Here is a 23585-nt window from a genome sequence, read left to right as displayed (position 1 = left end):
CAGATTGAGTAACGTAACGGAATATGTTACAAATTACATTTTTGGGCATGTATTCTGTATTCTGTAACGGAATAGGTTTAGGGAAAGTATCCTTCCCAACACTGGATATGAAGAATGCACACACACACACAGACACACACACATACACACAATGAGAGAGAGAAAGAGAGAGAGAGACACACACACACACAAACACACAAACACACACACACACACTCACACACACACACACACATTCCCTCCTGGACTTCCGGACACATACACATTCCCAGCTGCAGTGTACAATGACTATCTGTTTCCCTAGTGCCCCTCGGGGTGGCAAAGTGGCAAAACCTGAGATGCCACCAACTTCCCGACACACACGTGCCGCCCACACACAACCAGACACACTAACACTCTCTCTCACACACCCACACACACACTCACACACACAAACGTCCTTCAGGTGCAAACAGCGGGCATGCAGATAGGTTTTCCATCTGAAATCTGGCACTGCACAAAAAGAGGCTTTCTTCCACTGCACCACTGTTGATAGGGGTCACCATGGAGACGGGTGGCTTGGCAATGCAATGTGTGTGGGATGGAGGGGACAACCGATGGCAGAGATCTTCTCCAAGGGTGACTCTCTCTCTCTCACACACACACACACATACACACACACACACACACACACACAGTGCCACAACGACACACACACACGTAAACGTAAAAACAAAAAAGTGGAGGTGGACAACAATGGTATCACTCTCAAACTCTTTTCTTGTTGCTCGAACAAAAGAATGTGTGTGCTTTAAAATTTTCTGTCGACACAATGCTATCATGTTTCATGTGGACAAAACACATTAAGGTTTTATAAAGTTTTGCAAGAATTGAAAACACACACATACACATATACACCCACATACACACACACACACACACACACACACACACACACACATATGTATATATGAGATGTCAGCACAGACATTTTATTTCCTTATAACCAGAGCCATGTGCTCTTAAACCTATCATGACTCCCCTGCATGTAACCACAACCACAGATTCGGTGGGTTATGAAAATCTGAGACATGGAGACAGAGAGTACAGGAGAAAGAAAGAGAGAGAGAGAGGAATAAAGAAAGGAAAGAGAGACTGAGAGAAAAAGAGAGATAGGATGGAAGGGACGAGAGACAGAGAACGTGACAGAAAATGTGTAAGTGAGAGAGAGAGAGAGAGAGAGAGAGAGAGAGAGAGAGAGAGAGAGAGAGAGAGAGAGAGAGAGAGAGAGAGGGTGCAATATTGTGGGTGGTAATGTAATTGGTTCCCGGCAGGCTCGTTTACTGGTGGTGGTTGTGGAGATTGGGGTGGGGGTAGGTGTGTATCAATTAGGATAGGAGATTGTGTGAGAGTGTGTGTGTGAGGTGGGTTGGGGGGGTGGAGATATTTTGGGGTGAGCAGGTGAGGTGTAGGGTTGGGGCATGATGTGAGAGTGTAAGGTAAGGTGTGTGTGTGGGTGTGTGTGAGTAGGAGAAGGAAGGGTGGGGGATGAGAGATTGATGAATGTGACTGCAATTAGCCTCTGATTCACACTGCTGGGAAAAAGACAGGAGGGCACGCACGCACGCACACACACACATGCACACATGCACGCAGGCACGCACACGTACACACACACACGAGGTTGGCGCATTCGCATGCGACATACTGAGGGTGAGCACACATGCAAAAACACACACAAACCCACACATGACACCTACATTGTGAAGATCATTGTGACTGAGAAAGGATCCAACAGCCTAGATAGATAGATAGATAGATAGAGAGAGAGAGAGAGAGAGAGAGAGAGAGAGAGAGATAGATAGATAGATAAATAGAGAGAGGGAGAGCGAGGAAGAGAGAGGAAGCGATAGATAGATAGATATTTTACTTATTATGTGAGCAAATTAGGAGTAAGTAGTGTTGGTATGATATTCCACCCAAGGACAAGACACAGACTAGCGAGAGCTCTCTCAACCTGTGCCCATGCATGGTAGGCCTGGACTTGTGTTGCCAGATACATACTAGAAAGGCTTTGCACTACCCTGAAATGAAAACATTTACTTTAAAAAAGTTATTCCACATTCTGTTGTCTGGGCCTATTCTATTACTTCTTTGATGTTTTTTGCTGTGGTGTATTGTTTCAGTATTGTTATCAAGATACCCAGGCATGGTATGGTATCAAAGTCATAATTTTGGCCAACACTGAGGGTCAAATCTGGTCTGTTGCTCATTGAAGCCTCTTGGTCTTTCGTCTGCCCCTCCTTCTATTCAAAACATGATGTCTAATGGCATTCCAAACACAGAGCGTCAGTGCTTACTCCAAATTGGTAATGTTTTCATACCCATCTCCTGACCCATGCATTCTTATAACACACCTCGTTGTAAACAGACGTCACCAACTTGGTCACGGTTTTAGGATTTGAAAAGCAAACAAAAGCAACAAGTAGGTATTTCACTATACTTTCATTCAGGGAGATTATGAATTGTATGAATGATTAAAGTTTTTGTTACCGCTAGATCCAGATGAACCCCCCCACCCTCTCTCTCTCTCCCTGTCACACACATACACATACACCACTTGTGCAGAGTGCTGTCCAGTTGTCTGACTGAGCCCAGCTAGCGCCATAGGTGTCCATAGATTATAAATGTGATGTTATTATCTCCACTCTATTCGAAAAGTAATTGGGTATAGTGATGTCTAGATTCAATATATTGATAATTACAAAAGGACATTGTTCAGGAAATGGCTGCTGATATAGTTGATTGTGTAGATGTTCAGTGGGATAGGTCTACTAATCATTAAAATGTGCAGTGACTTACAATCTGACTGTGCCATCTAGTGGCCATATAACATGGTGGCATTCATAGACAACTAGCCAGAAAGTGCAGAGCTTGGTCAACAAGAGCCACTTCTGATAAAAGCTCAGTTCATTTTACAAGGCTTTGATGATGATTGCACATTTAGAGAAATATGCAGGTAAGACTAGTCAATTCTCAAAGGCAATTCTTTGGGCTCATTTTCACAAACTTGAAAGGGAGGTAAGAAAGCAAAAGCAGAAAGATTAAACTACAGACAGAGACACTGACAAAAGTACATGTTTTCCCATTTTTTTTATTATAAAAATGTTAGCCGATCAGGTCAGTGAAATCAGTTTTGATTACTGAACAGTAAAGAGAGCTGAAAAGGCTGAAGAGATCTCTCTCTCTCTCTCTCTCTCCACAGAGGACAAAACTCTTCTCCAAACTCCATCCAAGACAGTTTCTTTACCAGTCAGAGTAGAGTCCCCTAAAGCCTTACTATGCTATAACCACATCGACACATTAAGAGACCTGTACCATGCTCGAGGCGGTCGGTCTCTCTTAAGCAGTTGCCATACAGCAGTGCTTTTGGGGACAATGTGCCTGGAGATGACCTTGGAGTCAAGGAGATGACCTTGGAGTCAGTTGGAGGGCACTGAAAAGTTCCCTTCGCCATCCCCCAAAAGCATGTTCACAACCACTATCCAATAAAGATACTGCCATGACACCCAAGACTTTTTTCCTGGTTAGGATGGTAGAAGTACAGCACTGTTTTTACTATCCTGTGCCAGGAAAATCTTGGCAGGAAAGGAAACACTAGTTACGTTTACATGGACACTTAATCTGATTAGAAACGGAATAACGGCTCAATCGGAATAGAAATTCTCATATAAACACCTTAATCGGAATAAAAATGCCTGATCTGAGTAGAATTGAAAGAGGTGGTATATTGCGTTCCTATTCCGATTGAACAGCCATATATACGGTCAATTGGATTGCCTGCTGTATTTTCTCAAGAAAAAGTAGGTAACAACGGCTATTCCGATCAAAGATTCTAAAGTCCTTGAGAGCACCTGATCGGAATAGAACGTACCCCATGAAAACAGATGGCACGAGTTCTTCAAACGGAATAGTTTAATCGGAATGACAAAAAAACTGTCCATGTAAACCCACCTACTGTTCAGGAGTTGACCTAAGCAAAGCTTTCCTATTTCAAGAATGTAGATTAGAATCAAGCCTGGTTACAGTAATTTCCTGTGTATTAGCCGCATTGTCTATAAACCGCAGGACAGTGTTTTATGCTAATTAAAAAAACAAAGCCATGTATTAACCGCACCCATGTATTAAACGCAGTGCCTAATACCCCAATGAATTGGGATCAGATTTTGCTTTAATCATAAAGAAGAATGAAGAAAATAAATGCATTCCCATGTATAGCCCACCATGTGTATTAACCTCATAGCTGAAACATTTTTGCAAAACCAATGTATAAACCTCAGGGAAAATTACAATAACTCAGAGAAAGCAGTATTTATCCTAATCGAGGAGCTCTATGATTTTGTTTTGCAGGGGATGAAGTCAGGGGACCCCTCTATTGGAGGATTACCACTTACTCTGAGTTTACTAATCCAGGCTTGTCACTAATCTGCGTTCTTGGAATACCCCCGAGTAAGTGTTACACCGTGTCCTAACGGCATGCGATGCAAGCGAACATTAGCTAAATCAGTTTGATTACATTGTTTTCTATTGGAATGTTCTAACTAGAGGCAACATTGCTGTGCAGTGCAATGCAGCACAACGTTTTGAGCAGAAATTTTGTCAGGCGCCGCGTTTCTATTTTCTTTCTGTCACTCGTGGTCCGTGTTGCTAATTTGAATGGCAAATTATTGAAATATGACAATAGAAAAAGCACGGATTCAGTGTTAGCACTCAATGCTAAGCCACAGTCAGATGCCTGCATGCAGTTAGGATGAGCTGTAATCTTCTCCTGAAAGGGGGGGGGGGGGGGGGGGGGGGTCTGCTGCAGAGCTGTTCAGAACCAGTACCATGAGAAAACAAACAAATACGTTCCCACTGGGTGGAACAAACAAATAAATGTAACCAAAGAGCTGAACCATAAAGTATTATGTTGAGCAATCATTCATACTTGATCACTGTTTTTTTTTGTTGTTTATTTTTGATCAGTAGAATTAGCAATATTTCAAATGCAATATTTCTTCCAAATGTAGAGGAAGCCATTCGTTTCGGTGCTAACATGCAAAAATATTTTCTGCAAATCAGAGAAAACCTAATGCGTAAAACAATCCATATGATATCATAAGCCATAAACAAGAACTTCATTCATATAGGTAAACAGCTCCATCTAAAATATGAACATCTTTTCACTGTGTATAAAGGTAATCCAACAAACAGGTCCAGAGATCTAAAATCAAAAATCTAAAGATCATTCAGAAACAGTCTATCGTATAATTCAACATACCATCTTACACTCATCCTTAAAACAAGTGGTTGCAGCTACAGACGGAATTCCTGGGGTCCCATCTCATACTCCCTGATACATTCATTAAAGGAACACTTTTTGAAAAATTTGCTTATTTGCCATCTACCCCAGGATACATATCCTTCTTTTCTCAGTGTGTGCAATAACCCAGTTTGATCATTAGCCTACCTTAATTCACTGGAAGTGAAGGCAGTTAGCCTATAACTCCTTTTTTTAGCTATAAGCTAACTATTGGCTTACTGGAACAACCCACTTAAAGTGAATTATGCTAAGCTAGGCTAACAGTGTCAGACTGGGTTATTGCACATAAGGGTATGTATCCTCTTATCTATCTCTGGGGTGGAGGGCAAGCGTTACCGTGTTCCTTTAAGAACTAAGCTATACAACTGGGAGCAATGGCTACGTGACACAGTACATAGTATGGCTCATAGTGCCCACCCCAACAAACAAACAAACAAACAAACAAGTTAACCGTTTAAATGGATCAGTTGGATCATTGTCATGTGCACACAAGTCTAGTTGTTAGACTAGCAGGACTGAGAAGTTCAATTTAGCAAAGACCAAGATCTTTAAGTAGCGTCTAGTAATGAAGAGTAAGTGCAGCTACAGTCAAGTCAACTCACTCAATCACACTGGCCACCTTCTTCCCGTTGGGAATAAATGCATCCACCACACACCTACAGGCATTCGGAGGGGAGATGTGGTCAGAGCGTGGGGTTGGCGCGGGATGGTTTTGCTGCATGAAGAGGAGCGTTTTAGACATGCTAAGTAGAAGCGGGAAGTTAAAAGAGTTTTCAGGGTTTGTGTGGAGTCCAGCAGTGTGACAGTGAGCCAAGCTGCAAGGGGAGAGCGATGTGAAGGGGGGGGAACACACACTCTCTCTCACACTCGCACACACAAACTTTCAATTAGACCTACTGTATGTCGCCCCCCCCCCCCCAAAAAAAAATAAAATAAAAAAATAAAACGAATTAAAAAAAATCCAAAACTCATCCCTGACACTTCTGCACTTCCATTCAACTTTCTTTCTCTTCCTCCTCCCCTGCCCAGGTTCACCCAAAGCTCTGGGAGCTGCTCCGCGGCTCCGGCCTGGGTCTGGCCCACGTGCGGCGCTCAGGGCTTGAGCTTGAGCCAGGGGTGGAGAATGGTGAGGATGGAGAGGACGGAGGACGCCAGGCCGCAGGCGCCCACGAAGCCGTTGCCCGTCGCGTAGATGCCAAGGCGGTCCAGCGGGATGAAGACGTCGCACGTGTTCTTCAGCAGGTCCAGCAGGAGCGGCGGGTTGCTACGCAGGACGGCGGCCAGCAGGCGGAGCTGTCGCCGCAGACGCTGGGAGAGCGCTGGGAGGGACGGGACCACCGGGAGCAACATCGCCGGCTGTGAGGAGGGCGAAGCGGAACCGGAGGCGGAGGACGGCGTGGCGGGGAGATCGTCGTTCTCAGGGGTGAGCGCGACGGGCGTGCTGGAGAGGGAGGCCTTGGCCGAACTGCAACTACGAGACTCACGCTCCATCAGCAGGGCGATCTCGTACGCGTCACGAGTCAGGTTCAGAATGAGGGCAAACAGGTAATACCTACAAATCGAGGGGGATATTAGAGAAAGAAAGAGAGAGAGACAGAGACAGAGTCAGAGAGAGAGAGAGAGAGAGAGAGAGAGAGAGAGACGGGGGAGTTGGGGGCGAAAAGAGGTAACAGTCAAGGACAGGGAGAGAGAAGGGTGAGAAAGAGAGAATGCATTAATGTAAAGGGTAGGAATAGAGGAAGGAGAGAAGGAAAGGGAGGAAAGAAAGAAAGAAATTACTACCAACCAAATACGTTGAACAAAGACAACTCACATCATCAGACAGTTATTACATCTGCATGGACAAGAAGCCCCCCCCACCCCCCACTCACCCCCCCCCCCCCGCTCACCTACTCACCCCCCCCCCCTCCCCGCTCACCTACTCACCCACACCCCCCATTCACCTACACCCCCTGCTCACCAACCCCCCCGCTCACCTACTCACACCCCCCCCCCCACGCCCCCCACTCACCTACACCCCCTCCCCGCTCATCTACTCACCCCCCCCCCTCCCTCACCCCACGCCCCCCACTCACCTACACCCCCTCCCCGCTCACCTACTCACCCCCCCCGCTCACCCCACGCCCCCCACTCACCTACACCCCCTCCCCGCTCACCTACTCACCCACACCCCGCCGCTCACCCCCCCCCCCCGCTCACCCCACACCCCCTTACCTATAGGACCTCTGGCTCCATTTGTTCTGATCCAGTTTGGGCAGCAGGCCAGTCTTGCCAGCCCAGAGGACATTATCACAGGCAAAGTACATGGCCCGGTTGAGGTGGGCTACAGTGATGCAGAGCCGCAGGACGCTGTCGGACAGGTGCACTGCCCTCTTGGCTGCCTCCAAGGCCTCGGCCGAGTTTCCCAATCGCATTACTGACACACACACACACACACACACACACACACACACACACACACAGTTCAGGATCACCAGCACACTTGAACTTGAACACAATGTTTCAGTCAGACAGACAGACAGACAGACAGACAGACACACACACACACACACACACACACACACACACACACACAGTACAGGGTCACAGACACACACACACACACACAGCTATGGCAGCTATTTAACAAGCCACAGTAACTTCTAGCATAATCTCTCCACAAAATATGTTCATTAATAGGTTCATTAATACTGTCTGGAAGAGATTCAGATACAATGTGTGCTTACACACACACACACACACACACACACACACACACACACACACACACACACACACACACACGTACACACACGTACACACACGTACACACACACACACTTTATTCAGGAAGGCCCATAACTGATGAATCTGTAGTCTCTATGGCTGCGTTCCAAGTGTGTCAAGTTTGTGATGACATACACTATTAAAACGAATGTGTGGAAAACAACACAACTTGCGTTGTTTTTAACACATCCCTATGGACAACAAAGTTTGTGTTTCCAACACATTCGTTTTAAGAGTGTAGTAACAAATTGCCAGTCTTGTATGAACTATGACACTGGTAACGTTAACACTAACGTTATGAACTTACATGGAAGGTCTTGCCTTGCATTCAGAAATGTGTTTACTTACACTTCCTGGTCAGGCTCATGTGGGACTCCAGTTGTTTGACAGTCATCAAGAGGTCTGTGCCAACACCCCCCCTCTGCAAGGTGTACCCGAGAAGCGTGCATGCATACTGGGCAGCCCTGTAGGAAGCACCGTGCTGTGATTATCAGGCCCATCCCCAAGTATTACCGTGTCGTACTAGGCAGTCAATTCGCCTAAATCTATTAATCTTACCTGTCATGACATTCAATAAGACGCAAAGTGCCAGGCGACTGTTATATGATAGGAGGCAAATGACAGAATAGCGGTTGCTAAACTTGCTATCCCAAACGTTTATGTCGGACAAATGGGCTAACATTACTCGGGCAGTCAGTCAAGTGGGTGACCTGCAGTTAACGTTAGCAACCAGAATTGACCTAACGTTGGCTAACTAAAGTTACTGCGGTCAGAGAAAAAGTTTGTCTATAATATGAGCTGAGCTGATATGACCATGTACATGCACAGAAAAGTCCATTACCTGCACAGCCGTTCTTTCGCTTGGCTCTGTGAGTTAAATCGGACCCAAGTCTCCATACTTCGAGATTAACTGGTCCAGTCTTGCAAGCAAAATCGCGAATCCAGCCAGGCCTGGTAACGCTAGAATGAAACTATTGCCCTGCTTAAATTTGTATTAACCTCAAATCCGTGTATTCTGTCTGCATTACTCAGTAAGCAGCTAAAAAAACAGACGTGTCCAGTGTCTTTCTGTGTGTTAAAACTCAAGAAAGACTGCTTTGCCACGCTTGCTACTTAGTTTGTTGTTGACTTGACACTCACTGGCTAGTCTGTTAGCATTTGGCTACCTTTCCTCGTGAACGGGAGACGCGAAGGGACATTCAGAACGCCACAACCATGTTTGCGACAAGTAGGTACTATTGGCGTATTATCAGAGAATGTCTAATCGACGGGCTCTGGTATTATCCAGCCATTACATAACGCCATTTCACAATTCGCAAAACAAAACCTGCCACTTCTAGAATCAACTAACAACTGCACTATTTCACCACTCATAATTGGGGGGCATTTTGCAATATCTCAGTTCCTCCAAGTTGGAAACCACTCGCAAAGTCTGTACTTTCACCACACGATGGCGCCAATATTTGACATTGTAATGTAATACAACATGACAATATGAAGGAGAAAGTCACAATGAATCTTATGGAAAACATGAATTCATTTTATTTGAGTGTTAAAATGAAAATAAATTAGGGATATAATCGCTATCATGATAAAAAAAGTAAAAATCACACATTTAACATCAAAGTCGGGATATAGATAACCTTTCATCTATTGTCACATGGTACGACCAGATTGTTTCATACACATCTGTCATAAGCGCTCAGCAGGTACACTAACAGGAATAAAAGTAGATAAAAAAAAACTACAGGATCACATTCACACAAACATTGTGGAGTGGTACAGTACATTACTGGGACTGTCCAGCAAGTGTTGACCTCAAGTGATCACCCCGTACACTGACAAAACACTGAGTGCACCGTTAAGTTCTCCCTCTGGTCCAGCCTAAGTTACACCGATCGGAAAGCAAGAGTACACAATGGTAGTTGACTCTGAAGTCTACTCTCTCCTTCTTGCATGTATCCCTCTATATCTGCATCTGAATTACCTTGGACCTGATCTGCCTAGAGCTGCACCTTCAAAGTCTGTGACTTGTTTAAAGGTGCATTGCGTAGGATTTAGCGGCATCTAGTGGCGAGGGTGCTGATTGCAACCAACTGAATACCCCTCCCTATCCAAGTGCATAGGATAGCCTTCAATGGCCATCAAGTGCCGTGAAAATGCGAAAGGCCCTCCCTTGAGCCAATGCTATGGTTTGGCTATTCTGTTCTGTACAAACATGGTGGCATAACATTGCAGACCCTGTGGAAAGAACCCATTCCTTATATAGATATGAAGGGCTAACGAAAACACGGTTCGTAATTCTCCATCATTATAGACACACAAACATATATATATACAGCTCTGGAAAAAATTAAGAGACCACTGCAAATTTGAATATGACCGTCAATTCATTCGAAAGTCACTCAGCAACCGTAGAATGACATCAGAAAAATGTGCAGTGGTCTCTTAATTTTTTCCAGAGCTGTATATAATGTATATATATTAGGGCTGTCAAAATAACTGATTAATTTTTATTAATTAATTCGATTCCGTATGACCTTTGACCCCGAGCCATTCTAGTCAGTAACCATTAGACTGTGAAATGAAGGAGAGAGAAGAAAATGTGCTGCCTAGATCATTGATTGGAACATTTACTTTTAAAAAACGGCCTGATGTTGATAAAAATAAAGTGTTGATTAAAATAAAGCGCTCTGCAATGTCTGCAGCAAGGAATTCGCATATCACCGGAGTTTGTCAACTCTAAAGTCGCACATCAATGCAAAGAAATAGTGTTGACATTCAGGAGTGTTCATTGTGTCCCCTAGGTTATATCTGTCGCCTGAAATGCCTTGTATGTGAAAAAAAACTTCTTCCCGAAGCACTTTTGAATTGATTTCCTCAGCATATTAGGTCATATCATAGATTATTATGGCCATTATTTGAACAGTGAAAATAATAATAAAAGAGTTTTTGAACTTTAATGTCACTAATGCTGATTATTCAATGATTCATTTGAATTTAAATTTTTAAAATACTTTCACAGCAAAAATTATATATATGCGATTAATTAAGATTAATTAATCACAGAGTATGTAATTAATTCGATTAATTTTTTTAATCGATTGACAGCCCTAGTATATATATATATACCATTATAATAGATCACCCCAAATCCTCCACATGGCACCTTTAAATCATTTACTTTTAAGTTTATATCCTTGAATTTGACAAAAAAGGCGGAATTTGACAATAATCAAGGTAATTAAGGACTCCATATTTAAAAGGTGAATAGCGTGTCCACCCTCAGTATCCCAGTGGCCTTTGAGTCCTACAGGCAGGCTACCCCAGGCACGTAACTGAAGCGTTCCATTCGCGGATGTATGCTGCAACAATTCGCCTTGTTCACCCGGCGGCCAGAACGAGGCTAAAGGGTACACTTGCCATTGCACCTCAGTCCAGCTGATGGTGGTGGTAATGCACTCCGTTTGCAAACTGCCGAAAAAAAAGGTTCACCAAAAAAGAAGGGTTCACTCATAGATATACATAATAAAGGCTAGATGTCTTATGGCGGAGTCTCTAACGACATCACCCGCGGCCATCTTATCACAGGCAAGCTATCTGGTGGGCTCTGTGGTACCTGATGTAAGGTGAGTGATCTGCATGAACACAAATACTCTTATCTCGCTGAAATCTTGATGGATTTACAAACGGTTTGGTTTCTTACAAACATTATTAACATAGCTATAATCTGGACTTGACTTACACACGTGAGTTCCTCAGTGTTCGGTTTATTAAACTTAACTTTTACCACATACATCCGCTGTATATATCTCTTCTTCTACTAAAGGCAGAACAATGCCCCCAGGCCATAACAATGACACCTTCAGGTCACTACCTGTCATTGTACGAGACATCTAGCCTTTATTATATTTATCTATGGGTTCACTGGCCTGTTCTTCTTCTTCAGTGAGGTTTTTTTAGCAGTTTGCAAACAGAGTGCATTACCACCACCATCTGTTGGACTGAGGTAAAATGGCAAGTGTACCCTTTAGTCTCGTTCTTGCCGCCGGGTGAATAAGGCGATTTAGCTTCCACTGTAATCTATGGAACTGGCTACACCAGACGTGATAGCGGCGCGTACATTTGAAAAGAAATTGACCAGTCTTCTGAAACTACTTTTTTACGCTCAGCTAACGTGACGCTTCAGTTGCCGGGCTGGTGTAGCCCAACTGTTGGCCCAACCATGGCGCGACCAAACTCCAGACCAAACTCTGGTTTGCCATCACAAGCCGATCGATTCTTCAATCAAGTCTTTCAAGATCCTTTTTTTTCTTTCTTTCACTTACTCTTTACTTTCTCTTGCCTTCCATATTTATTTTCTTCCTTCATCATTAAAGAAATAGTTTCTCTATCTCTGTCTGTCCTTCTGTGTATTCCTTCAGAGTCAGCACTTACACATCCCCGTTAGATGTGAGGTTACAGCATTATCTCCCATCGTCTCGTCCCACCAGCTTCTAACAAAAGGACTTAGTCAAGAAATTCACAAAGAAATGACACCCATTTCAATTCAATGAAATCATCACTAACTATCAAATCGGTATGTCGTCAGCCTATAGCTACTGTGGCACGTATCTGCCACATTATATTAATGCCTGTCGAACAGGCTGACAGCTAATCAAGAATGAAATGATTGGGAGTGTGTTATCGCAAGGACTTCTATACTACATTAGGTAACAGTCACGGGCCTCCTCTCAAAGGAAGCATTTTTATGGAGATCCTGGGGGACACTGACGGTAAACCCATCCCTGTGTGGAGGGCAACGGTATCCCATCAGGCCGTGCGGGGGTGGGTGGGTCAGTCAGTGCTCGGACTGCTGTTTCTTGTGGAAGGGCGACTTGAGACGGCTCCAGAAGGAGTGGCTGCGGCGTGTCTTCCGCTCGCCGTCCCGCACAACCTCCGCCTCACGCTGGCGGATCTGACGCACCAGCGCCAGGAACACGTCGTCGATGTAGTAGCGGAAAGCCGCCGACGTCTCGAAGAACGGGCACTGGAACTCTCGCGCCAGCTCACGGCCCTCCTCTATCGACACCTGCGGAATTGGAGGAGGAAATGCAAGGAAAAGCAAATTATTATTAAATACTTTAATAATAATACATCATAATTTAATAATTTAAATATTATAAATAAACAATTAATAATGAATACATTCTAATCAATAAATTGCATTGCACATTTAATTCACAGAGGCAATCCACAGTGCTTTACAAGGGACTAAAACAGTAAATACTTTAAATATAAAATAAATAAATAAATATATAAAACAAGAGAAGATAAAGGAACTTGTAAGAGAGGATAAGACTATAGTAAATTGAAATGCACACTCAGGAACTTCCATAGTCCAAAATCAATCCCAGTTCTCAAAACTGACTGACCAGACTGTATTTTTCATCCATTTACCCAACATCATATGCATGGCAGTAAAGAAGTGTACTTGACCTGCCATATGCATTTAAACATTTTTTTTTGTTAAATGTTTAATTATTTTGTATATTTTAATGTGGTTTGTTGGTAGTGTGGGAGGCTGGCTGCATTGCATCATCGGATTGAAATCTACTATCTAAGTTAAATCAGTTGCAACAAAACTACATGTATCTAAATAGAATCAGTTTCATTGTGGTTGAGACATACTGGGTTTTTTACCACTGACTGTCTACGTTTTCACAGAGAAGTTAGAGTGTGAGTGTGAGTGTGAGTGTCAGAGGGGCTTTTATGTGCATCTGTGTGACTGACTGACGTGAACCTGTGTGTGAATGACTAAGTGTTGCATCAACAAACCGCCAAGAGACTGCATACAAGTGGGCCATCACACACACAAACACACACACACACACACACCTGTCGGAGGTGTGCCAGGTCAGACTTGTTGCCGACGAGCACGACAGGCGTGTCAACGGTGCGGCGCACGCGGTATATGAGCTGCTTGAAGTGGCGCGCCTCCTGGAAGCTACGCCGGTCTGTGATGGAGTAGGAGATGATGAAGCCCTCGCCTGCACGCATGTACTGGTCCCGCATCGCCGTGAACTCGGCCTGCAGCGAACAGAACCGCGCAGAACAATCGCACGTCATAGAACACATACATAGACATAGACACATACATAGACACAGACACATACATAGACACAAAGACACATTAACTTAAACACACACACATAAGACACTCACACACACACATATACACATACACACAGACACACACACACACACACACACACACACACACACACACACACAGTCCAGGTGTTTGTATTTATAGCCCACCTGCTAAAATCCTAAAATACATTTATACACTTTTCATTCACACAGACTCTTACATTTGTCACACAGGACTAAATAGGCATTTGAGACAGGATGAGCAATGACACAGGTTAAGGACAGTGAGTGACTACAGAAGCAACTCAAAATAGAACCAAAATATGGGGGGGACCATTGTGTAATGAGACAATCTGTCCTAATTTCATTAAGATAAACATGTTTAATACACCATGAGTAGGAGGGCTGATATTTCATACAGTAAAAGTGATGTGGTGTACAAAATACAAGGAATAGCGCATGAACATGGAGTTAAATAAGAGAGAGAAAGATAAATTGAGTGGTTGTGATGACAACAGGAAAATGAGAGAGAGAGTGAGTTACAGTGGGAGAGGGAGAAGTGGAAAGAGATAGATAGGGAAAGAAAGAGTGAAAGGTATAGAGAGGAAGAGAGAAGAAAGAGAGAGAGTGAGAGGTCGAGAGAGAGATAAAACGAGAGGTAGAAATAAAGAGAGAGAGAGAGATGTACCTGTCCAGCTGTATCTAAGATGTCCAGGTTGGCAGGCTCATCATCGATGCGTATCTGAGTTTTGTATGCATCCTCTGAGAACACCAAACACAGACAAACAAACACACGTACACACAGACAAACAAACACACATACACACAGACAAACAAACATGTTACAGACGCACACAGATACATACACACTGATTGTTAAACGTGTCATCTGTTTTAGTGTACGGCTACCACCTGTATCTGTGCATTTGACTTGCTAGTAATCTTTGACTCTGTAGTGATTGCAAACTGCATCCACACACATAGAGCAATCTCCTCTAACTAACACATCAGGCTTCACGCTCCAACACGGAAATAATGGCTGCATGTCCTTGCCAAATGTGTGTGTGTGTGTGTGTGTGTGTGTGTGTGTCTGTGTGTGTGTTACGTAACTGCTGGGTTAACCAACAAATTGAGCTAAGCGTCTACGATGAGGAAGGACAAATAAAAAAGCTTGCCTGAATAATAAAAAAACAACAGATTTGCCAGACAGATTTCCTACACACACTGAGAATATCAGGCACACTACTTAGTAAAAGGTAGCACTCACAGGCACTTTCCAATACATCCATCAGTGTCTGAGGTGTGACTATATTACATAATGAGACTAATGTTGTCATTCAATTGTCATAAAGTGTTATATTCATAGACTTCTAATAACAGTCTTGTTATTTAATACCTGCATCTCATATGCATTGTGGTCTGGCATATTAATTATACTGGTATGCAATGCACTTTTGGTGGGTACGGTTGTCTGGGTTGGTGCTGGACAAAGCCACAAGTTGACCACTTTGTCTGTTTGATTTGCAGGCGTGGTGGAACAGTGGCAACGTCACCGTGGTAACGTCACCGCTTGACAATCAGTAGGCCAGCGTTTGCTTTGGATAAAAGCATCTGCTAAATACCACCTCAACCAAGCCAACTTTGTGACCCGACAGAGACACTGTTTATGCTTAATATAACATTAGATCAGTTATTTTATCGACATATCAGAGTACCGGCATCAAGTCAGTGAAATGTAGTTAGCAACTAACCTGAGGTACAAATTAAGGATGACTTAATTATAGTACTGCAACACAAGTGATGCTATATCTTACACAATATGTCCATTAAAATACATGTTTATATACATGAGATATATTCTTATTTTATCCACAGGGGGGAAAGTGGCCAGCGTGAGGTTCGTTGTACTGTGTAGGCTGCTGCAGGGCTGTGATGAGCGGAGGACTTAGAGAGCTCTCACCTATGGTGGGGTCGTGATCCTCTGGAAACCTGTGGCTGATGAACTGCATGATGATAGCTGAGGAAAGAGGGAGAGAGAGGGGGAGGGGGTGTAGAGAGGGGGAGAAAAGGAGAGAGAGGGAGAGAAAGAAAGAGAAACAGAGAGGGGTGTAGAGAGGGGGAGAAAAGGAGAGAGAGGGAGAGAAGGAAAGAGAAACAGAGAGAGGTATAGAGACAGAAGGAGAGAGCGAGAGAGAGGGAGAGAAAGGGTATAGAATGAAAGAGAGAAAGGGAGAGAGAGTCAAGAAAAGGGAGATAAAGAAACTTTATTACATAATCTGGTGCAGCTCAGAAGATGAAAGTCTGCTTTCCTCTCCTCCCTCCCTCTGTCTCTTTAATCCCTGTTCAGGCAGCTCTTCGTACTGCTGCACACACACACACACACACACACACACACACACACTCACGCACACACACAGACACACACACACACATCCCTCTTGCTGTGAGAATGTATGGCACATCTCGTTTCCATGGTGACAGTGGGGTTACTTAGGTTCAGGAGAGCCTGTCTGTCTCTTCTCCCCCTCCTTTCCCTCAGCAGTCTCTTCGTGTGATATATATATATATATATATATATATCTACACCAGGTGAACTCCCTTGGTTTCCGTGGCAACAGTATCCAGCATGGGCTGCCAAGCTCCCGTGTTTTCTCGGCAACAGACCTTTGACCACACCCATGCCTAATGCAGCAGAGAGTCAACACCCTTATAGCGCAGGCGTGTGGGTGTGGGTGTGTGTGCACGTGCGTGCGTGTGTGTGTGTGTGTGCACGTGCGTGTGTGTGCGTGTGTGTGTGTGTGTGTGTGTGTGTGTGTGTACATTACAAAGTGATCAAGGGAGAGAGAGAGAAAGAGATTAATTAATCTGGTCAGTGTGAGCTGTCCCTGATCAAATAGAGAGATGGAGATAAAAAAAAGTATTTAGGGAAATCAAACAGTTGGACAGACAGAGAGAGTGAGATAGAGAGAGAGAGAGAGAGAGAGAAAGAGAGAGAGAGAGAGGGAGAGAGCAACAACAAAACTCTCTCCAAACTAACTCTTTATAGTTGAGGGATAGTTAGAACCTATGCTACTTATGTTGGACCACATCACAAATTTACATAAACAGCATTTAAAAATGTGTGTACCCAGTAGATGCCGTTAAATTTAACCAAAATCCCCTTGGTAATGGCATCTCCACGGATGAACTTACAATTCCAGTCCACCCATACTACAAAGGGCCCTTCTCAAATTATTAAATCTAGTTCTTCAAGATGGCTGCTTCCTTGATGTCTACTAATTAAAGAGGTATCTGTGTGAGCAGTAACCTCAATCCCCGTTTACAGGCCTTCATTTTTGAACACTAATGTCAAGTCAAATTGGCTTCTTAACAATACCCAATTACCGCACTACAGATCAATTCAAAATCCTCCAAAGTGGTGTAGGGGGTAAAATGAATGACATCATCCAATCAATATATTTGGGCAACAAGTGAGAAGTCAAAACTGGCAACAAAAGAACTAAATACTTCACTCAAGGGCATGGGTCGAGACAGGGTTGCAGTTTGATCAATATTTATATTAATGAATTTGCAGTGTTACTGGAACAATCTGCAATACATGGGCTCACCCTGCTGGACAGAGAAGCTTTTTGCAGATGACCTGGTGCTGCTGTCACCCACTGAACACGGGCTACAGCAGCACCTGGACCTGCTAGAGCCGTACTGTCAGAACTAGGCCCTGACAGCCCATTTAGACAAATCAAAAGTCATGACCTTCCAAAATCAACCCAGACCTTAAGGAACCACACAACGTTTCACTCAAGGCAACGCTGTCCAAGAGAATGGACGAATTTCACAGTGTCTATGTGACCAGCCTCGTTGATATTAATGACACCTTAATTGGCAGGATAAAACGTCTTCCTGTTTTTGTCTTTTCTGTAGACTTTCCTTTTACAGTCTATGGGACTGTGCTGTTCCACAGGAAGTTGATTTACACAGTGGCCCCATTTTGTGAAATTGGGCTTATTACCTTTGTTTAAAATGTAAAACATGCCTCAGGAAACTTGGTCTCAAAGTGAATGCACTAAAAGGAAAAGCCTGAAGAGAATGTTCTGCAATAAATATAAACAAATAAGACATTTCCAATTAAAATCTGGTCCATATTTGACATCATCCAACCAACTGCATTTATGAAAGTGAAATATGGGGTTTACTCAGTTAGACTGTACTAGATGGAACAAACACCCTGTAGAAACTCTGCTAGCTGAATTTTGTAGAGATTTCCAAATGTCAAGTCAAGTCAAGTCAGATTTATTTTTAAAGCGCATTTAACATGCACAGAGTGCAACCCAAAGCGATCCAACAAACAAGACACATAACAAGACAAACGATGCCGGATGGAGCGGCGTAGTCGCCAGCGTGCCCATGACATCAAGACATGACAAATACATTTAAAAAATAACAAATACAAAAAATGCTGGACGGAGCGGCGTAGTCGCCAGCGTACCCGTGACACCAAGACATACAAGACAACAAAACAAATAAATGTCCAAAGCAAGACACCCACAAATGCATTCATGGCCAAAAAAGGTCACTATTGATTAATATTCAAAATAAGCACTTCAATCACAAAAACTCAGCCTCCCAGACCCCCAAGTCAGGTCGTCTTGAAACGACGACAAAGTTTAGAACTCCATTATTGTTAATGGAGCAAAGTCCATTGGCGGCATCTGATGCACGTCGACGCCAAAGTTTAGAAAATTGTTTAGAGGGTTGCTCTGTCTCTTGAGCGTTAAATCCATAGACGCGAAAGTCGTCACCAGTGGGTGTTGGCCTTAACACAGATCATGTTCAGATCAGCACTGTTTTCCAGCCATCAATCAGAATTAACCAAATTACATTTTTAACTGCTACATTTTTAACTGCTAAATCTTTACCTTTGGAATGTTGAGAGTCATTTTACTGGAGATTTGAGGCATTATGCATTTTGTGTGAGCAATTCTGGGTTTTGTGTGTAGAGTTTTGAAAAATTGAGTTTTAAAAATGTGGAAGGGATGTAGTATTTTTAATCTCGTGGTAATCGTAGTTGTTTTGACACAGTACAACCATGTCACTATTAAATGTAGGACATCAATAAAGTTATATTTAAATGTTGTGAATGTCATTTCCATTAAAGTGTAATCCACTGTTTGCGATTGGGGTTATATAGCATATACCAGGCCAAGCTCTGTAGTGGTTGATCAACGAAAAATACTGCCTCCACTGCTTATTTGATGTGTTTTAATGCAGAAAAACATCCTGGGGTGAATTTTTGCCGAAATTACACTTTAAGTGCACGTGGTTGGTGTTCGATATGAGAAAAAACACTACTCTATTAAAATGTACGCACTCCGCCAGTAGTGAATAGTAGCGACAGAATGAAAGTGTTCACGGAAGTACGCCAATCGAGACATTGAATGAGAGTGATGAATGAATATGTACGCATTTTTGTGTTGCTCTTCCCATGAGTGTGTGGTTATAGTGCCGTGTGTGTGTGTATGTGTATGTGTATGGGTTTAGGTTTAGGTGTGTGTGTGTGTGTGTGTATGTGTGTGTGTGTGTGTGTGTGAGAATATGTATGCATTATTGTGTTACTCTTCCCATGAGTGTGTGGTTATAGTCGTGTGTGTATGTGTATGGGTTTAGGTGAGTGTGTGTATGTGTGTGTGTGTGTGTGTGAATATGTATGCATTATTGTGTTACTCTTCCCATGAGTGTGTGGTTATACTGCCTTGTATGTGTATGGGTTTAGGTGAGTGTGTGTATGTGTGTGTGTGTGTGTGTGTGTGTGTGTGTGTGTGTGTGTGTGTGTGTGTGTGTGTGTGTGTGTGTGTGTGTGTGTGTGTGACAAAAGGACACTTACCACTCTTTCCGACTCCTCCCTCTCCCAGCATCACCAGCTTGTACTCGCGGGAGAGACCCCCAGGACTCCGTGAGGACTCCATTCAAATGACTGGGAAAACACACACACACAGTCACACACACACACACACACACACACACACACACACATACAGGCACAAACACGCACACACACACACAGGCACAAATGCACACACACAAACACACACACACAAACAAGCAGGACCCACGCACATAGACAAACAGAAAAAAAAACATTAACTTCTTTATGCAAAGGAATACTGTGCAAACGCATCAGTATCGTCAGTGGTGACACTCTAATTCTATTCTCAGCTTGTGACACAGCCCAGGCTAAGAGTTCTAAAATTGTCTGTTTGATTTGCAGACAAACGGAAATGTGACTCATCTGTGGCACACTGTTCATGTGACAGTGTGATGCTCCTCTGGCTTGCTCCACACAAAGGCCATGCAGTTTGTCAACAGCTGGCCAAAAGAAAAAAAAGAAAAAAAGAAAGAAAGAAAAAAACTTTCCCCAATGTATCCCTGCCATTCCACTACAGACCGTTTTCACAGCAGCAACCATTTTGACATGAAACAGTAGGGAAAGCACAAGTGATACTGATTACGTTAATGAAGTCTCTGTTCAGTCCCTGGCCTTGCCATATATTTCATTTCAAACATGGCTGCTGTGAAAAAGGTCCATTGTGAGTCTCTCAGGTGACTAACATATCCCACGACATACAACATAGGGTGTTCAACCGAAACATCAGAGCCAAATTTAAAGAATAAAATGCATGTAGATCCGGCTCGACTGGTTTCTGGTTCCGCTTGGTTCTGGTTCCATAGAAAGGCTTAGTACTGATACATAATCAGAACCGGATTTTTTAGTGTGCATCAAATATGTCAGCATCAAACACTTTTCCAGAACCACCTGCTATCCGCACACCCAATGAAGGGAGAAAAGAGAGACTTGTTCCATGTGACATGTAGCCTATTGTTCCATAAATTGATGCCCCCCCCCCCCACACACACACACACACACTCACACACACACACACACACACACACACACACACACATACACACACACTGTTCCAAAAGTGGAACTCAATAATAGTGGCTTACTGAACACAAGAGGCAATGATTGGTGCCAACTGCCAGTCTCGGTTAATAGCTTATTCTGGATCCGGGCCACACCCGGGTGGGTTCTGGGCCAACACCGGCTCCAGTCTCAGCTGTATGACAGGAATCCGATATGGAACACAGAGTGCAACACCAAACATGGAACGCAGAGTAGACCCTTACTATGACTTAACAAAGTACAGTTATTTGCTGTTTGTAGGGCTCTGCCCTAGCGTAATGCCTTTAAATAGATTACATTTACCCAAGATTGACGTCTCTCGCAGAGCGTTATTACACTAAATGGGTGAAAGATTAGGTCTATAAGTATTGCTGAGAAACAGTGTGAGTCAGTTAATTCACTTCCACCTCCAGTTCTAGAATGTCCACACAGTGCAAACTGTTTGAAAGGATGTAAAATGAATTATGATGTATTGACAAACCTTATTTAACTAGGACTATCACATTAAAATCTAATAAATTCTATGCAAACAATATGAAAGAGACAATTGCTACCATGACTGGGGGTATTTCAATTGAAATTCATTACCATAATCATGTCAAGACTACATGCTGTTTAAAAAGTAGTAGAAATGTAGTCCAAACACAAACTATTCGTATAATTCAATTTTAGTGACTTTTTTTTTGTAGGCTACTGCAGTCAAAACGGGTCCTTCTGCTTCAGTCCTAAGTCAAAGGACGACTTTCTTATTTGTTAATGGCACAATTAAGTTTTGTGCTTAACTGTACAAAAGCTCTATTATGTGCAGATCTTAAGCACATGTTAACAAGACTCTATAGGCAAGACAAAAATAGCGTGCTGAACGACGACCAGGGAATACGGGAATGTATGACCACTGCACAGTGACTATGTCTATGCATAGTCTATGTTGGATGCAATTCCTGAATATTCCTGGGCCCAGAGATAGTGAACTATACGCTATTTTAGATCTGTCTGGGTGGCATTTAAAGTATCAGGCACGATATCAGTATTTTCATTAGAAGAACCTTGCATCGTTCCCTGAGAAAAAGGCGTGAGAACCATAGTCCGAGAGTTCTACGGAGTGAAACGTTCTTCACTTCCCGTTTAGGACTCTGCATTCTTTGGAGCCACGGTTTTAGGAGAGGCCCCGGACTTGTGGTTTGGCTGGGCCTATGCAGTTTCAAGTGCAAATGGGGAATGTATCACATCGTTAGCAATTAAAATCCCAACCTGAACATTGGTCCTTATTACAAAGGCCATTAGGCCTATAACACGACGTGTAAATTCCATGTAACTAAACTAAGTTATGCCCATAGCAAACAAATATTCCAAATTGTAATGAGCTAGTCTATTGTCATGTAGTTGCAATATACAAGGCGAATAACTGAACGATTAATTTCTGCCCAGGGTCAATACAAGGTGATTGTGACCCTGGTGTAGCCTAACTTTAGCCTACTGTGTGTTTTATCTTATGAGGCATTGTGTAAATGCTTCAAAAACACGACTTAAGAGGTTACATCCAAAGTGTGGTCAGGGAACTTAAAGACTCATTTTTTTCTGCAAATTGTAACACTTGTGCATCTAACGTTAATGAAGTGAGAGAGCCGCTGTATCAGCTATGTATCGTTACGGAGAAACATTTTAACTTCAGTGTATCGAAAAACACTTATAGGAAATAGTAGTTGAGACTTGTAACGAATTTAACAAAACAGAGCTTTCATTTACAAGTCTGTAAAATGCTCATTCGAAACATTATGGGTACGAGTTGTGAGTGCAGCTTCATGTCAAAATAATTGTTTATGTAACTAACAATGCAACCTCAAGTCGTTTTCTACTAGAATGAATAGCCTAAGTTAGCTTGCTAACTTCAAAGCTAATTATTAAAAACTTTATTACAGCTAAAACAGTGCTCTCCTACATGCTAAAGCAATTTCCAACATTAATATATTTAAAAAGAACCGATAAACTTACTTGTGTCACAGAACTGTCGACTTCATCATTTTCCGAATACAGATGCGACGGGCATAAATCGTTTGATGTTTGATTATTCTTGCCACACTTATCTTTCACTGTAAACACTGGTGCGAGTGTCACTAGCCTGTAGGGTCCTACTGCCCGCAGATTTACGGTCTCAGCCGATTCAGGAAGCTGGAGTACTGTATGATGGCAGCCCTTGACCCAGGCAAGGGCACAGTCGGTCACCTTGACATTTCTATTGGTCAGTTTTGTCAGCCACTGTAGCATATGGTGATGGCTACCAAAAGTAGCCAACCTCATTGCATACCTTAGCCTACTACATTGTTAAAATATGGTAATAAATATAATCATATATTGTAATACATGGGTGTTTCTCCAACTCCAGGC

General features: G+C 43.1%; 2 protein-coding genes across 2 annotated transcripts; both read right to left on the bottom strand.

Annotated features, from left to right (window-relative positions):
• Positions 1 to 4970: 4970 nt before the first annotated feature.
• pex11b (peroxisomal biogenesis factor 11 beta) lies at positions 4971 to 9420 on the bottom strand. The gene is made up of 4 exons (XM_076301383.1): positions 8949 to 9420; positions 8456 to 8571; positions 7556 to 7757; positions 4971 to 6893 (listed from the first exon to the last, which is right to left on the bottom strand). Exons 1-4 carry the CDS (start codon positions 9002 to 9004, stop codon positions 6434 to 6436), a joined length of 834 nt encoding a protein of 277 aa, XP_076157498.1. The 5' UTR covers positions 9005 to 9420; the 3' UTR covers positions 4971 to 6433.
• Positions 9421 to 9626: 206 nt separating this feature from the next.
• Positions 9627 to 23326, bottom strand: rit1 (Ras-like without CAAX 1). The gene is made up of 6 exons (XM_076301382.1): positions 23193 to 23326; positions 20121 to 20210; positions 16200 to 16256; positions 14928 to 15001; positions 13985 to 14176; positions 9627 to 13178 (listed from the first exon to the last, which is right to left on the bottom strand). The coding sequence occupies exons 2-6, from the start codon at positions 20200 to 20202 to the stop codon at positions 12948 to 12950; spliced, it is 636 nt and encodes a 211-aa protein (XP_076157497.1). The 5' UTR covers positions 20203 to 20210; positions 23193 to 23326; the 3' UTR covers positions 9627 to 12947.
• Positions 23327 to 23585: the final 259 nt, after the last annotated feature.

This window comes from Alosa pseudoharengus, unplaced genomic scaffold (genome assembly GCF_046254945.1).
Source record: "Alosa pseudoharengus isolate Yale_2024_CS ecotype anadromous, Long Island Sound unplaced genomic scaffold, YU_APseudo_1.1 YU_APseudo_1.1_scf_23, whole genome shotgun sequence".
Taxonomy (NCBI): Eukaryota; Metazoa; Chordata; class Actinopteri; order Clupeiformes; family Clupeidae; genus Alosa; species Alosa pseudoharengus.
Note: the sequence above shows the minus strand (reverse complement) of the source record. Positions and strands in the feature narration are given on the sequence as shown.